Source organism: Bombus impatiens, unplaced genomic scaffold, assembly GCF_000188095.3.
Source record: "Bombus impatiens unplaced genomic scaffold, BIMP_2.2 scf_0133, whole genome shotgun sequence".
Lineage (NCBI taxonomy): Eukaryota > Metazoa > Arthropoda > Insecta > Hymenoptera > Apidae > Bombus > Bombus impatiens.
Window position 1 is genome coordinate 65,417 of NT_176552.1, and position 16,182 is coordinate 81,598.

A 16,182-nucleotide genomic window follows, 5' to 3' on the forward strand; every position below is an offset into this window, starting at 1 on the left:
AAGTATTCGAAATAACTCTTTTACGTTTATGATGACTAATAATTCACATGTACATAAATCTGAATAAAACACATTTGCAGTCAGTAATTTCATAGAAATTCTGAAGTAAAAAATTGTAATGTTTTTCCTATAATTAAGGCAATAAGATTAAATAAGTGCGATTTTAAATGTAAATACATAATATATTATACATAATAAAATTAAATACATAATATATTAGTTATATTATTATACATTAGTAATCGAAATGATATACTTTAATAAATATTTTGGTATTTATTCATATCGAAAACATATATATATATAATTTAATTTTATTATTGATAATATTATATGTAAAACCAGAGGATAAAGCTTTTCAACTTGACGAATGATAACAATAATAAAAAGGGAACTTCTTTATCGATCGATTCTTCTTAACGTATCTCGTCGGTGTTCTTAACGAGTTACATATATTTAATCTAATCGTGACTATCGAATGTTTATATTTTAATCTTTCTCGTACTTTAGCAAACGAAAACGTTTATTAATATTTCAAGAAAATATTTAATATAAAATTAAACGAAAAAATGATACACATCAATAGCAATTCTTTCATATCTATTTTGAAATATTTCTTAATATTAGAAAACTACAATTGGATTGAAGATGACCGAAAGAATACAAGTGGGTTAAAAAGAATGCAAGTGAAGGTGAGCGACACTATTCCTACCACGAATTGATCACTTTTCATCGATGTTGTTTCCTAGACGACGAAACCCCGCGAAATGGCAACAAACAGTATACTTGACGTAATGTACTACGATATTCAAGTTAATCATAGTTTCACTTCGTATCAACTAGCATTCCCCCTTAAGATTTTACTTTCGTTCCTTATTCAAAAGTTACAGTACTTAATATACGAATAATTTGTTGAACTTTGAAAAATTGAAAAATATGTCTGTTGCAGAACAATCAGTTTCAGAACATGAAGTTATCGTGCCACCGAGTTTGCCATTAATTCTGAAGGAATTCTGCAAGGCGGCTATTCGAACGCAACCGTACGATTTACTTCGATGGTCTAGCTCGTATTTTCGAGCGTTGGCCAATGGTGAGGAACCACCGACGAAATTAAGATTGGAGTATCCACCACCGAATACCGTTTCTGGTTTGACTCTCGGTTTTCTGAGGATTTTACTTCGTCAATTTGGAGGTATCAATAATAATTATTCGAATACATATGTATAGGTATATGAATTGTTGGGGCAACATAGAATATTTTATTAACTGTTTGAATATGTTATTTTTGATCGATTATCCATATTTAATATTTAATACCACCGGTTCTTCTTGGTCTGTGTTTTGTATTCATACTAATCACTAATACAAACAATTATTCTAATTATTAATTATTGATGCTAATGAATCAAATAATTATATTAAATATAATTACTTATTAACTGGACGTAGAATTATCAATTATAAATATCAAATATTTAGATATTTCTTAGGTATATTAAACAAAATATATAATATAAAGTAACCCTTAGTTATTATTTTTCTAAAGTAGAACTGTGTGATCTGGGTGGAGAAGTTTTTAAACTGTGTATTTAGATAAGCATCTTTTACCGATATTGAAAAATAATATTTCTTGAATAGATTACAATAAAACGTTGCCTGTGGAAACGATACTAAGGCTATGGGACTGCTTGTGTTTGGATCGTCGGGATCTAAATTTGATCTTGATGATCGGGAAATTTCGACGAAAATGCCAAGTGAAAAAATTCTTGGCAATCGCTGTTGGACTTTTAGGTTCCAGCCTCTTTGAAACAATGACTATGATTTGCGAGTTATTCACTCACGAACCTGATGGCGGATCTGCTATGGTTCCAGTTACATTTTTTCTGGAGATATATGGGTATATACAGAACTTACAAAATGTATAACACATATTGATATAGGTAATAAACCGTGCAGCTATAAAACACACAACTGAAGGGAAAAAGGATGTACTTATATAGGGCGTTGAGAAAGATGCGAATGATATTCATAGGATATTTATAGGATTATACATATAGGAATTTATGAAGGATATACATATATTGTACTTATATGTATGTATATATATATATAGATCTTGAAATCTATAGGGTTTTATATATCACAATAATAGAACAAATTCTACAATGTTTAGCGTTCAAATTCAATGTATATTTTATTAAATGTGAGAAAATTAATTTATCAATAATAACACTTTTCCAGATATTTAGCTGGACTTTGTTGTGACGGGAGCGAAAGAGATCCTGGCGACGACGATCCGACAGAATTCATTATATACGATTCTGAATATTCAGAAAATCAAGCATCGAGCAAAAGAAAATATTCTATAGATCGGGTTTGTTCAGCTACGAGCCAAGACACGGAAGCTGACGCAAATTTAGACTTAGAATTGGTATCAAGAAAGGACATAGACTCTTCGAGAAGTACATTCTTACCAGAAATTATTCCGTTCGCACATTTGTTACATAATTTACAAAAATATTCTTCTACAGCTGATATAACGCCGCAATTGAGCGAAAGTTGCGCTAGCCACAAGAAGATGGTTGAAGATGAGGCGAAACAAGATTTCTCTAGCAAAGAAACTTCACAGATAGAACCTAACGAGATATCCGTTAGCAATGTCGAGTCAAGCAAGAGATCGGGATCTAATGGACAAAAGTTGAAAGGTGAAAACGCATCTGCAAAAAGTGTGACTAGTAGTACTTCGGCAGAAAGTTATAGCGAGAAACAGAGCATACGAAATACGGAAGATAGGGTTGAAAGGAAAAAGAAGAAGAAGGTTATAGACGCAAAATTGCTCAAGTACTATCCGAATGTTCCTGGTGAGATAACAAAGGATCTTTAATTCTATTACAAACCGATATACATACATATATACAAGCCGGGTTGTAAAATTGTTCGAGTTTATTTGTGTTACGTTTATGATTCTTTGTAAATCTCAAGTTTCTTGCAAAATTATCTGATACTTTTATGTTGCGGTTCTTTACAAAACCAGTTCTTTCCTATGATTATCATTACATTAATTTTCATAAGATTTCCGTTATAATTCGATATTAGGTATTGGATCTCGTCTATCAGCTGAAGAGGTAGCTAGTGTCGCAATATGGTTGAGCGAATGCGCAAGAGTACAAGAAGGCATGGTTGGCCCGCGAAATCTCCGCCATATGAATTGTCCCCCTTTAGACAAACAAGAGATATCGGAGTCATGACAAGACGCAATATGATTGTGACATGAATCTGCGAAAGTTTTCTAAGTACTAAGTACATGGCACTAGCGAGTGGAAACAATTAGAAATATTCGAAAGTAGCTTTATTTAAAACAAATTTTAGATTTATATCTTTTATGCTTCGATTTTAGGACGCTTGTGTTTACACGAAAGTACACAAAACATCCATACATGCTATTGTGCAATAAAAAGCAAGGAATACAGAAATTGTGTTGTATGAATTTATTACGACTTCGAAAGCGTGTGTGTATAAATCACATGTTATACCTACTCGACTAAAATTTTATCGAGGAAACGAGAAATGTTAGATGTTTAGAAACGATACGAGTGAAGTAACAAAATGAAACAAATGAAATGAAATTATGAAATCTTACTTCTCCTTACTGAAACAAAAAGAAATTAAAAAGATATATATATAAAGTACTATTATAGAGTAATATATAATATTATAATTTATAATACCTTTAACCCTCTATATACTGAGTTGTGTATAAATAATATACAACTAGTAAGAAATAACGAATAACTTTATTTGAATAAAATTATGTACATACACGGTTTTCTGGAAATAAAATAAGTACAAACTGCGAAATTAAAAAGATATTCAGTTTAATGGCATTCTACTTCAATAATAATACCAATATTCTATTAACAGTAAGTACAAATTTGGTACATTTCATATCTTCAACAATTATTAACCGGGTAATTTTCTAGTAAAAAATTGTACTACACATTAGAATAGAGAGATATTAAAATACTATAAACTAATAACACTTTAAAAGTGTTATACATTTTTTAAATCTTATATAACTTCTCAAATCTCAGTGTAAAGTGAATATACATATCATGATACACTCATCTTGGAGAAAAATTTATGAGATCTAATCTTCCATTTTGTTAAGAGAGAAACAAACAAAGACAATCAGTACTTTATCAATATCACAGGAACGTTTTACTTAATTTTAACGCGACACTAAATATCTATTTGTTCATACCTTATTATACATTATACCTTATAAAGTATCGATTCTTAGCAACGAATGTTACCTTCTAAATGAATTTTTTAAAACAAACAAAGAGATTTGTATTTTGTTTCTTCAAATATCACTTCTAAATTGTGGATGGACTTGTAGATGTAAAACACACAATAAAATAGATGAATTATCTGCTAAAATAGTACAAATTTGTATGGGAATTATCTGTATAAAACACAATCCTATATCACATAAAATATTTAGAAAATGTTGCTCTGTTTAAAAGATATCAATATATTTATCCTATTTTTGCATTTGTACCTTAGACTTAAACGAGTAATATGGGTAGTGCTCGTATTCTGAATAATCGACGCACTTGATGATAAAATAAGTGATAGAAAGTCGTAAGAAGTAATAAAAGGATAAGGCATAACAACAAATTTCTGGCCCTTGTTCGATTAGATCTCCACTCAAGGAGCTTATGTCGATGAGTGAAAAGATTTCGATATTGCAAAGGCAATTCAAAAGTACTGCGTAATGGATAGAGTGAGCGATAAAAATCGTTCAATAATGCCCGAACTATTTCGTTCTCAGAACGTCGAAGGGGATCCATATCGTCATTTAAGCAAATAAATTTTCTAAAATAAAAGTAAAATTATTCTATTCTATTTATCGTTAAATCCTAACAATATAAAAATGATTACAACTACTTACTTTGGATCTCTACGTATCTCGTCTAAAAGTTGTACTGTTAAAGACACGTTGCTTGTTAACATTTCGAATATTTCATTTTTTCCAGCTTTAATTATTTCGTGTGGGTAAAGCTTTTCTTGACTGAATTTGTCTTTAATTTTTCGTGAAACCGTTTCGCATTTTGCTATCAATTCCTTAGTTACAATCGGCTATAAAAATATAAATTATTATTATAAATAGAAGATTTTCTTTTTAGATTTAAGTATTATTTAAAGTTTACAAAGTGTTTGCTCACAAGAGATGAATCCAAATATCTTTCACCAGGTGGTGGATTTAATACTTTAGTAACTTTTATATGATTTGAACAATTCGTTATTGCATTTTCAAATTCAACGACTAGACTATAATCAAGAGGAAGTGGATAAAGTCTAGATAAAAGAGTCCTAATTTCTCTATCTGACCAAGTGCTGAAACAGAATTACTATTTTGAATAATACTTCTGTTATTTTCTTTCTTTTTCTATTACTACTATTTTAAAATAGTATAACTACCCTGATTTATCCGTGTCAAATGTATCAAATATTTCTTCAATTGGTACTTTCCGTTTCTCACTAGCTAGAAAGTAAAAGTAAGAGAAAGCAAATTGCATATCTTCAGAGTTTCTAACTTTATGGCTAGATGTTTTTCTAAATTCGTGCTCGAATTTTCGTTGCATATCAGCAACGATCCATTTATCTATTAGATGGGGCATATGAGCGGGTACTCTTCTACGTTCGAAACCATATGCCATATTATATATTCTATTCACATATAGCAAAGATTCGGCATATGTATCAAGTTGTCTTGTTCGAAGTTTCCATTGATCAGAATGAGTCGATTTATGATTAGCTTTTGTGGTACTACTAACTTGTGGTAAGTTCATGATATCATCATTTAAATAACGTTTCAATTGCAGACGTCTCTCAGTAACGTTCAATGTTTGATGTCTTATCTTATTTATCATTTTTGATATCATCGATTTTTGGGTTGGTACGGTTTGATCATTTTCATTCAATTGTTCATTAAAATATCTTTCAATGGAACTCGCGTAATTATTATTTTTGAAATTATAAGATTTATTTACATGCATCTTTAGATTTGTGACTGTATTTGGGAATGTTTGTTGAATAGACAATTGTGTATCATTCCACATAGTACTTATACTTCTGTTTCTAAAGATATTTAAAAATTTTAATCCATAGTTAGTATCTTCTAGAGGATCTTGTAAAAGTTTGTGTGGATAGTCTCCCTCTTCCTCGAGAGCTTCACTGTCAGTAGGAACTGGTGTGCTATCGCAATCTCCTCCTGTAAAAAAGATTAATGATACTAGTTTAAGTTTACACATATTGTTAGGTCATTAAATTTTTTTATAGTTGTTATTTCAAAACAAATATAAACAATGAGTGCTACCATCAAATTCACATAATGTTGTATTACAAGCAGGATCACATGATCCATCACCCACCCAGGCCCAAGGACAAACATCTGAACAATCAGGAACCCACCATGCAAGATACACTTTTTGGCCACTTGCTTGTGTAATAAAATCTTCTGGCCACACTTCTGCTCCTAGCATTACATCATCATTAAAATATAAAAATTTATCTGAAATTCCAGGAATTCTGCAAAAATAAAAAATTACATTGTTAAGAAGATTACAAATAGCTATTAACTAGATAATATAAACTGTTATGATTGCTATTGTATAATGAATTTGATACTACCTATGAATATGACTTTCAATAGCTGGACTAGAAAATGTTGGAAGATCACTTTTATTTAAAAATATATCTTCATGAGTAATAAGTGTAACTTTAGGATTATCCATATCTAACCAACTCGGTATTTGACCATTTGTAACAATATACACGTGTCTCACCCAGGGTGCATACATTTCCAACGAACGTAATGAATATCTTAATTCATCTTTATCACTAAATCTGGAAGCAGCTGTGTTAACATCCATTATAGGAATATGCTCTTTAAGATTTTTTAAGAAGACTGGATCTGACCCATTGACCCACGTATATACAACATCTATTGGAACATGTTGGCATAATTTTTTTTGGAAAGAGATACCTAATATATTGTCATTGAAAGAATGGAACACTGCTTCGTATTTCTCTTTACTCCATGTTATCCACATCTGAAACGTTAATACTAAATTAGAATACAAATTTTTATTTTGAATTTAAGAAATTCAGTAACTCGAAATTTACATGCAAATTTGATATTTACATTAAAATATTATCTCACACTTAATTAATTAATAAAATATATTCTACGAATAACAATAAAACATAAATTTTTAATAATCAACAAAATAGATAGATAGAAAAACAATGGGGAAAATGAAATTCCTAACCTCTCCAAAATGAACAATGCCGATAAATATGCAAGTAAATGCTGTCAATATCACTAACAGCGAATATTTATATGAAAGTAGATCGTAACACCGACGCTGTAATAATTTCCATGTGCTCATTATATTGATAAAGATTCTGCATGCGATTAACATTGCTAAAGTTACAATACGAATTCATATAACACTGTTTACACCTCCGGCTGATTTCAATCATCGATAAAAATGTACTGATACCGGTATATACTCGTTGTTATCATATACAAAAGTCTAGTAACTACCGCGGTAAAGGGTAAGCGAAGCCAAACTCTTAATGACCGGACAATGTTGGCCCACTTGTCCGCGGTATGGCGCCTTGATCCATTTATTAGGATTCGTTGTGTAGCGTTATCTCGTGTCTACAACCTGCAATATCAATATGTTATGTCGGTAAATCCATGTATACAGGGTGGTTGGTAACTGGTGGTACAAGCGGAAAGGGAGTGATTCTACGCGAAAAAAGAAAAAATTTTTATTCTTCTATTTATTCTATTTATTTAGAATCACCCTCTTTCCACTTGTACCACCAGTTACCAACCACCTTATATATCCTCAGTTGATAAGCAGGTTGAAGCGTGGTTACGGTTCCCCGCCGTACAATTGTAATACATATATTATAATCATAATTATTTGATAACAATAAATTTCAATCCAATACGCTATGGCCATATATCGTGCCACATTGTTGGCCAAATTAGAGCGAATATAGTAAAAAATTATCTGTTGTCGTAGTGAAGAACGAGCATCTTCGTGCAAAACGAAAAGCATTACCATGGTACAGTATTAATACTTACAACATTTTTAATGAATTAAACAAAACTTAAAAACAAATTTATTTTCCAATAGATGCGTATAATATATATATATAATATGTACATACAATAAATGTATTAAAAATATATTTGATTAAAAAATTGTATTTTTTTAATCGAGATAATAATACTTCTTGATGGTTCACATAATTAATATTTAATTAAATAACATTTTTCTGTATCGGACGAAATACTGTATAAGTATTTTAAATAAATTATGAAAGATTATGAAGTCATTTAATTCAATTTATATTCTTTACCTTCAGTGTATGTAGTTATTATTCTCACCGTAGGATGGCGCTATATGTAAAATTCTAAGAAATAGATCGACGCATCATGGTAGCGGCAGACCTGTAAAGCACAACTCTCGATATCATGAGCTTTACTCCCACCACGGGAGCTTCCAACCTCTATATTCCAGACTGTGGTCTGTGGTATCCGTGGCCGTGGCCTGTGCTACCGGTGTTAAACCAATACAACTATGTATAAGATAAAGAACATATTAATTTAGGCTCGGCACATAAGCATACAAGCGATGCAATGTCGCGCTATTCCACAGCGGCGTGAAGTTGTGCGCACGAGTGCGTTGGTTCTTAATTTATAATGTAAATATTTTAATGTAAACTGGTCAAAGAGTTACGAGGTTTACAAACAAATAATTTAGAGACCAAAGTAAGTTTTTAGGATAAATGATGATTTGTTCGAAAGATTTTAATTTAGAACGATTTTATTTTAAAAGATGTTTATTTTTTATCATCGTTGTTTATAGTTCAATAAACTCTTCATCGGGAAATTTTTGTTGTCGTCGAATAGTTCCTCGTGCTTTTGTTTGATGGAGAATGAAAGAAATTTGTATTATTATGCGGAAAAATGTTTATATTTCGCATAATAGATATAATATACATAATATTATAATATACATAATATACATAATAGATATAATATACAAAATATTAGTTGTACATATTATTATTTTTTCCCTATATAATTATGTTTTGTTGTTTAGCGTTACACAAAGGCATGACGTAGAATCTTTGGAAACAAATTAATAATTAAATATTTCAGCACATTTTATTTTTTGTTTTAATTTAATGGAAGGATCTTCGAAGATACGCGTATACAAAGATAACACACAAGAATTCGCAAATATTGTACAACAAACAGCATTAAGTATAGAAATTGTTATGTATGAATTGTTTACAAATTTCAAAGTGTATGCGTATAAATACATATATCCTTATTAAAATTTTATAGACAAAACATGCAATACTATAAATGAAGTGACCTGATTATAAATGAAACGGATAATGATTCCTTTTTTCATAAAATCTTATCTACTTCTTTTTTCATTTAAGTAGAAGGAATAACGTTCGAATGATCAGTACGTAACACGTAATATTATCCATAGCAAAAAGCTTATAGCGGATATTTGAGTTGTCTGATGTATCCAGTACAACCTGAAATAAATGAAAATATACAAATATTTATATCAGTTCCCATTTTTTAATACGTAGATACATTCTATACGCACTTTGATAATCGTTGTCTGGCAGCATCCATAGATTCAAGATCTTCTTTCAGAATGAATTTTTTAATTCCCATCATATATGTCGCGATATATTTCTCCCAATTCATATCCTGCAAGTCTAGTTTCACGACATTGCCGTCTTTTAACGTTTTCACTTTCTTTACCATGTCGGTAATGTTATCCCTTTGGAAGGTCCATTCGTGCATGGTAAAATACGCTGTCACTGTTACAAGTTGGTAGCAATATTTGACAATTTTCATCATTCTGAAACGCCATTTTTAAATATTATTATAGATAGGGGCAAAGATTACTACTAGAAAAAGAAAAACTGTTCTCGTTGTTGCAGAAACAATAAAATACTCACATCGGCTTATTACCGCGAAATCTTAAAAAGATGTCTATGACGAACGCAGGCAGAACATGCAGGATTAGGTTGAGGGCGTTGTAAATATATCTGTTAGCTACCATCGGACAACCCGGGTACCATAGCGTACCGTTCAGCGGCGTTTCTATGCTACATTTTACCATGGCATCTTTCATCTGACCCCATCTTGAAAATTGCAACGTTTATGCATATAGAATTGATCGAATTATATTTGAAATACAGTTTATTACCATCAGAGTAACTTGAGAATAAGAAATATTACATAATCTTAATTACCTTTCTAGTCTTCTAAATTGAGGTATTGTGAGTGAAAATGAACTTTTGTAATTTACCTTTGCTCGCGTCAATCGAATGAACTAAAATTTTTCGGATACTCTGATGATAATAGAATCACATTAGTCGATAAGAATTCTCAATAAACATTACTTAAAAGGGTACGCGTTACTCGTGCAGTTGTAAACCTTAACTTCATTATCGCGATGATGTAGCGTGACGTGCCACGCGGCGCACATTATCGTGTCGACTACGAAATCCACAGGCACTAAATCCAATCTCGCGTCCTTCCTGCCCCAAATAGCTTTCGCAGAACCTTTGCTGATTTGCAGAAAGATATCTGTAACATTAAATTTCTGTAGAAGTTACTCGCGATTCTCGACTATCGGAGATATAGCGATAAATAGGTATTTAGAAAGGATAATTATAATTGTCAGCAAAAAAAAAAAAGAAAAAAAATACGTATATGTACACGATAACAACGATGATCTTGAATACGTTCAAATATTTAATAACGACGTGTGGAATGTTAAAGCTAATTTCTCTCGTGCAGAGGGCAAATTTATTAACTCTACTTATGCGAGATGCAAAGAGCATCAAATAAATTATTGTCGTTAAGATCTATGGAAAATACTTGTAACTCCAAAGATATTCTCTAGCCAGCCAGGACACGGTTCTTCCAGCGAGGCACCGATTATACTTGGCCGTACTATCGCAACTGGCAAACCTTTGCTGTCGCTAGCTACAATTTGCTCTGCTAGATTCTTCGTAAACGTGTACGTGTTCGGATGAGTTTCCAGGATCTTTTTCTCTAACATGTTGATCAATTCGACATCTAGTTTGTCGCACATGTTGATCACCGTAGAAGGTTCCAAACTCGTGCTGCAAAACATGCCACGATCGCAAACCGAACCACGGAACAACATTCGCGCGTCATTCGTACTTACGTGTATACTTTCTCCTCGATTTGAGGTAGATTCGCGTTGCTGTAAGCTGTGCTAACGTGGACGATGCTGATTACGTGGTTCAGTTCCTTGCATAGTTCGATGATACGAGCAGTGCCTTTCGTATTCATATTGACAGCCGCGCTCAGAGGCTCGTTGAATCTTACCGTGGCAGCCATGTGGAACACTATGTTCACCTTCTTCTGCAACAGATTCCTGTCTTCCGGCGAGAGACCTAGATTCAGCAGGCTCACGTCACCCCTTACGGGCTGTACCCTGCCGAGAACCGAGGGATATTTCGCTCTCACGCCATCGTAGATCTGAAGAAGAAAAGAAAGACGCGGAGTTGATGAGTTCGGTTTGGTGAGGGCGTTCGTAGACGACGAGAACCTAATCTACGCACGGGATCGTTTATGAGCTTCTTAAATCGTTGCTCTATCGTTTGGTTACTTTTCGGGCGGATCAGTAAGAAGATGACGGTGACACGCGGACAAACGCGCATCAATTTTTCCAGGAGACCTTTCCCCACGAAACCTGTCGCTCCGGTGACAAGGACGCCGGTACCAGCGTAGAATTCCTCGATGGAATTCGCCTTGTTCAATCTTTTGTTAATCTCATTTTCATTGATTTCTGTATTCATTGTACCCATATTACAGGACCCTCTGTCTTCTGCGCGAAACATTCCATTGTTCATTAGCAGTCAAATGAATGGAGAAACGTTTGAACGAAGATTACGATATAACTTCTACATTCTATGGTAAATAAATATCTGGATATAATGCTCGCGTATCTCGCGTGTAGATCTCACGAGCAAATATCGAAATTCTGCATTTCGTTTGCACGTGCGATCTATAATGCACAAGATACGACCGTTATGTGGAGGCACTGCATGAATGCTTAAGTGACCGATCGATTTATATCGGCAGAACGAAGGTCCTCGGGGGAAATAGTACAGCCGAGTGACCATGCTCTAGAAAGAAGCTTCGTATCGAGCCTGTAAATGTTTTACTTTCTTCGCGCGTGATGATCGAAATTCATGTCGTTAAAACACGTATGCAAATTTATATCAATTTCTCTTTTAAACGGCTGTGCTTCTTTGTTCGTTTAATTCGTGGAGATGGATTTGTTCTTTTGTTCGTATTTGAACGATTAAAATTGAAATGATAACGGTGATAGATAAAAAAAAAAAAGAAAAGAAATAGAATAACAGAATAGAAACAGAAATGACGGGTAAAAGTGTTCGCAGCTATTAAATCATTTGAGAATGATAGAGTTAACGCGATTAATTACTCTCGTAAGGATTCACTTAAAAGTAACAACAAACATCAAACGAAAGGATTGACAAACCAGGTATGCATATCTTTAGAACTACTCATTCTACCGATTATATATTCCTAAAGGGAACTGCGAATAAACGTATCCATCTGAAGGAAGGGAAGAACCTGAAGAACATTCATTAAACTTTCATCTTCGTCCCAATATGCTTTTGCCGACACCAAAAGAAACAAAAAAATCTAATTAGATTGAACATGCAACTACTGACAACGTGTTAGAGTATGTATATTTGCAAACTCATTTGCGATCTGTTTCGCGATATTCGAGGCGGATCTTCGCGTGCTCGCGTGTTTTACGATCGACAACGTTCCGCAACGAAGGAAGAGTCGAGACTGGCTTTGTCGACGTTTGTCGAACGATCCTGGCTGGCTACACCGGTTGATAACCAGCAGATGACGACACTCGCCGGGGTTGCTTTCCCAAAATATTTATACTGAATCGCAATCTTCCAGGGATTAATCGCGAGACTTATTCGTTTCTAAACGAATTAAGAGGATTTTAGGGCGAAGGAGACTCAAGATGAGACAAGCGACGTTTAATGAAATTTGGAATGTTTTCTGTCGTATCATACGAAGGATCTGGGAGAAGAAGGGAAAATATCGAGCTTTAGCATTTTCTAGGGAATCGAGTATTTATTTTTTTACATAGAACCTCACAACTTCATACTTTCTCGTACGTATTATATCGAAATAAAACGTTTTTTTCATTATTCTATTTCGCATTGTTCTTTCCATTTTTACTTACAGTCTTAAGTAATACATTAAACACACATTAAACTGTAAAACGTGGAAAGTACGTTGTGCATTTTAATTTCCCATAACTACTGTAAAACTCGAAAGAATTCGAATTCAAATTAACGCGACATCGCCAGTGGTAGAAGGCACACGCCATGGCATTAAAAAAAAAAAAAGAAAAACAGGAGAAGAATTATAAGTTTTTTAAAAAATTCATCTAAATTTATCTAAAACGAATTTTTGCCGACAAAATCCAGCAGCACGATAATATTCATAATTGATAAATTTTCAAACTCAATTTTCTCAAAAACTAAACCTTAAACGAACAAATTTTATTTCATTTTATTTTGTTCTTATTTTTTCACAAGGAGTCACCTCGTGCCCGTTTGTACGTGTTATTTCGCCGCACCCTCGATACATTTTCTTCTTCACTATCGTTTCATCCCGGATTCTCAAAGCAACTCTCGAGACTCAACAATATTCCACGATGGTTTAAGTAGAAAGTATTATAATTTTATTCCTAAATGGAAATAAAATTCGAGGAAATAACGGAAGGTGGATATCATGTACTTTTCCATGCTGACTCTACACGCTCATTTCACTGCGGCATACAGGCACCTTGCATCGTTGGTACGTAATTTTAACGATTAGGAAAAAGCGGGACAAAGGAAAATGTCGAGACAAAGTGAGATATTGTTTTATGCATGCTACTGCTGGTGCTATGTACTCTGGGTCACGAAAGTATTTTAACATTTGCGATAGAAAACTACTACGTACGTATTGCGTTTCATTTGTATTGTGCTGTATATTTGTACAGGGTGTTTCATAACATGGACAGCCGATTTCAGGCGCAGACAGGAGACGTGGAAACAACGAAGAAAGTTCATACGGACATGCATGGGTATCCCTGTCTGACCTTGTTACGAAATTTATAGCCATTTTTCTGTATCATTAATTCGCAACTGCTTATCTTCGTAGAAAGTGTTCGAAGTGGCTATCGTCGGTTTGTATTATTCGACATACACCTGGAATTTTTGAAAGACTGCGAAATTCTCTGACACGATAACTGCAATCTTGCGTGTGAACCGTGGGTGGTCATTTCGAACACCCTCTACGATGATAAACTGTCGCGGATTATTGTAATACAAAAGTGACCATGATTCTAAAACAAGGTCAGATAGGACATAGGTTCGTACGAAGACTTTTCATTGGCCTTATGTCATCTGTCCACTACCGAAACGAATCACACTTGTTACGAAACACCCTGTATAGATTTTCGGTCTTGTTCCCAACTTGCACAAGTATTAGAATATCCCAAAAGTTTCTTTTGTTTTATAAGGAAATAACAAATGAACAACATTTTTTGTTTCATATTATTTTATTGAATTATGTGTGATTCATTTTCTTCTATTTCCGTTATTATGATTATACATAATTTAATAAAATAATATAAAACAAAAGATGTTGTACATCTGTTGTTTCCTTATGAAACGAAAGAAACCTTTGGAACAACTTAATACTTAAATAATAATTGCAAGAAATTATATGGTCCTGTAAATGCATTACAGCGCCGTTTGCGTCGCCTTTTTAATCTTTTAGGATCTTTCAGCAAGATCCTTCGCAGCGAATAGGAAGCGACACGAATAATTTGAATAAATTGAAGAAACGCTATTTTTCAAGCTCAGAGAAACGCGACTGAATCACTTGTTCCATAGCTTTAATTAATGTTTTACGCGCTACCTCTCCGTTAGAGATTAATTTTGGCTGATTTTCCTTTTCTTAATTGTAAGCAAGTTTCTTCATCCGAAAACAATCTCATTCATTATCACAGCGCTTAATTCTTTCGTCCCGTGTTTTAATGATATTCTGGAAATATACTTCGCGTAACGAGACGACGTAACCGATGTTTGCTTTCTTCTGCCTTTTGATCCTCTTTTTCATTTTCTACAATTTAAAGGATCTCATTTTAATGATTTGTTAGTTCACTTCTCGCGATTAACATTTCTTTCATCTAGATACGAATTTAATTTAGTAACGAAAATACTCAGATAACTAGTTTTAATAATGTTCACGTCGATGACGATTTAAAACTTTACCTAGGGTTTTAGACGCTTGACTAAAGTATCGATCGATCGAAGTAATAAATGGGAAGAATACGTCAGCAAAAGTATAATAATGTACCAATGTTCTACAATGCGGTAAGATAAGGTTGTTTGTATTAAAAGTTTTTCTACGATAAACATCCCAATACTTTTGCGTATCGTTCTAAAGTAATTCACATAATTAGTAATTGCAAAAGTCTCGAACAGATTGTAACCGTAACTCGGGATATCCAAAAAAGTTCAAAGTCCACTGGCAAGCTTTAGATGCGGTATATAATGATTTTCCTTAAATCACTCCACGAGGCATAGATTGTCAACAGGGAAAATGCAATCACAAGATGAACGTTAACAACGATAAGTAAAATATTATTTTGCATACTTAAACAAGAGATAAGTATTGCTTCTTTAAAGGAGAGGAAAAAAATAAAAGATATACACAGCACATTAATTAAAATTATTCATATAGTTATTGTAAGAACTATGTAAGCGTTATTAATAGACTGCGGATTTTTATGCGGCTAAAGCGTGTTCGAATATTCAACTTATGTGTAGAAAATATACCATATTATGTAAGGATATACGCCACATGATGCAGAATGCATATGCGCACATAATACATGCATATTATACTTATATTTACGAAATACGAATTATTATGTTCTTACGTAACGACATTTAGTTCTCACAATTTTCGTT

The 16,182-nt window shown here is 33.1% G+C and overlaps 3 protein-coding genes across 13 annotated transcripts in view; 1 reads left to right on the plus strand and 2 right to left on the minus strand.

The window, feature by feature from the left end:
• The first annotated feature begins 760 nt into the window (after positions 1-760).
• Positions 761-3,638, plus strand: LOC100749903. 2 transcript variants are annotated; one of them, XM_003486759.4, is made up of 5 exons: positions 763-1,192; positions 1,639-1,897; positions 2,242-2,462; positions 2,532-2,861; positions 3,097-3,638. In XM_003486759.4, exons 1-5 carry the CDS (start codon positions 937-939, stop codon positions 3,246-3,248), a joined length of 1,218 nt encoding a protein of 405 aa, XP_003486807.1. In that variant the 5' UTR covers positions 763-936; the 3' UTR covers positions 3,249-3,638. The 2 variants fall into 2 exon arrangements, with proteins under 2 accessions (XP_024221030.1, XP_003486807.1); XM_024365262.2 differs by having other exon boundaries at positions 761-1,192; positions 2,242-2,861.
• A 218-nt stretch (positions 3,639-3,856) lies between these two features.
• LOC100750026 (N-acetylglucosamine-1-phosphotransferase subunits alpha/beta) lies at positions 3,857-7,633 on the minus strand. 2 transcript variants are annotated; one of them, XM_003486760.4, is made up of 7 exons: positions 7,338-7,630; positions 6,697-7,118; positions 6,383-6,594; positions 5,485-6,277; positions 5,229-5,400; positions 4,955-5,142; positions 3,857-4,878 (listed from the first exon to the last, which is right to left on the minus strand). In XM_003486760.4, the coding sequence occupies exons 1-7, from the start codon at positions 7,488-7,490 to the stop codon at positions 4,569-4,571; spliced, it is 2,250 nt and encodes a 749-aa protein (XP_003486808.1). In that variant the 5' UTR covers positions 7,491-7,630; the 3' UTR covers positions 3,857-4,568. The 2 variants fall into 2 exon arrangements, with proteins under 2 accessions (XP_003486808.1, XP_024221025.1); XM_024365257.2 differs by having other exon boundaries at positions 4,756-4,878; positions 4,951-5,142; positions 7,338-7,633.
• A 1,597-nt stretch (positions 7,634-9,230) lies between these two features.
• LOC100750141 (putative fatty acyl-CoA reductase CG5065) overlaps positions 9,231-16,182 on the minus strand; it is a 47,116-nt gene continuing 40,164 nt past the window's right edge. For 3 of the 9 annotated variants that reach the window (XM_012381544.3, XM_033318968.1, XM_024365261.2), the window contains 7 exons: positions 11,719-11,984; positions 11,319-11,635; positions 11,006-11,253; positions 10,525-10,711; positions 10,078-10,263; positions 9,717-9,977; positions 9,238-9,642 (listed from right to left, as the gene is read on the minus strand). In XM_012381544.3, the coding sequence (XP_012236967.1) occupies positions 9,564-9,642; positions 9,717-9,977; positions 10,078-10,263; positions 10,525-10,711; positions 11,006-11,253; positions 11,319-11,635; positions 11,719-11,964 (1,524 nt within the window). In that variant the 5' untranslated portion in view covers positions 11,965-11,984 and the 3' untranslated portion in view covers positions 9,238-9,563. Of the gene's footprint in view, positions 9,643-9,716; positions 9,978-10,077; positions 10,264-10,524; positions 10,712-11,005; positions 11,254-11,318; positions 11,636-11,718; positions 12,068-12,662; positions 13,024-16,182 lie in introns of those variants that run through there. The other 6 variants (XM_033318970.1, XM_033318969.1, XM_024365259.2 and 3 more) reach the window with 5 other exon arrangements.

Coding starts and splice junctions, on each gene's coding strand:
- LOC100749903 (XM_024365262.2), top strand. CDS start 937: ATGTCTGTTGCAGAACAATCAGTTTCAGAACATGAAGTTATCGTGCCA. Junction 1,898..2,241: donor TTTTTTCTGGAGATATATGG/GTATATACAGAA, acceptor ACACTTTTCCAG/ATATTTAGCTGGACTTTGTT. Junction 2,862..3,096: donor GTACTATCCGAATGTTCCTG/GTGAGATAACAA, acceptor ATTCGATATTAG/GTATTGGATCTCGTCTATCA.
- LOC100750026 (XM_003486760.4), bottom strand. CDS start 7,490: ATGTTAATCGCATGCAGAATCTTTATCAATATAATGAGCACATGGAAA. Junction 7,119..7,337: donor GCATTGTTCATTTTGGAGAG/GTTAGGAATTTC, acceptor TTAACGTTTCAG/ATGTGGATAACATGGAGTAA. Junction 6,278..6,382: donor AACATTATGTGAATTTGATG/GTAGCACTCATT, acceptor TCTTTTTTACAG/GAGGAGATTGCGATAGCACA.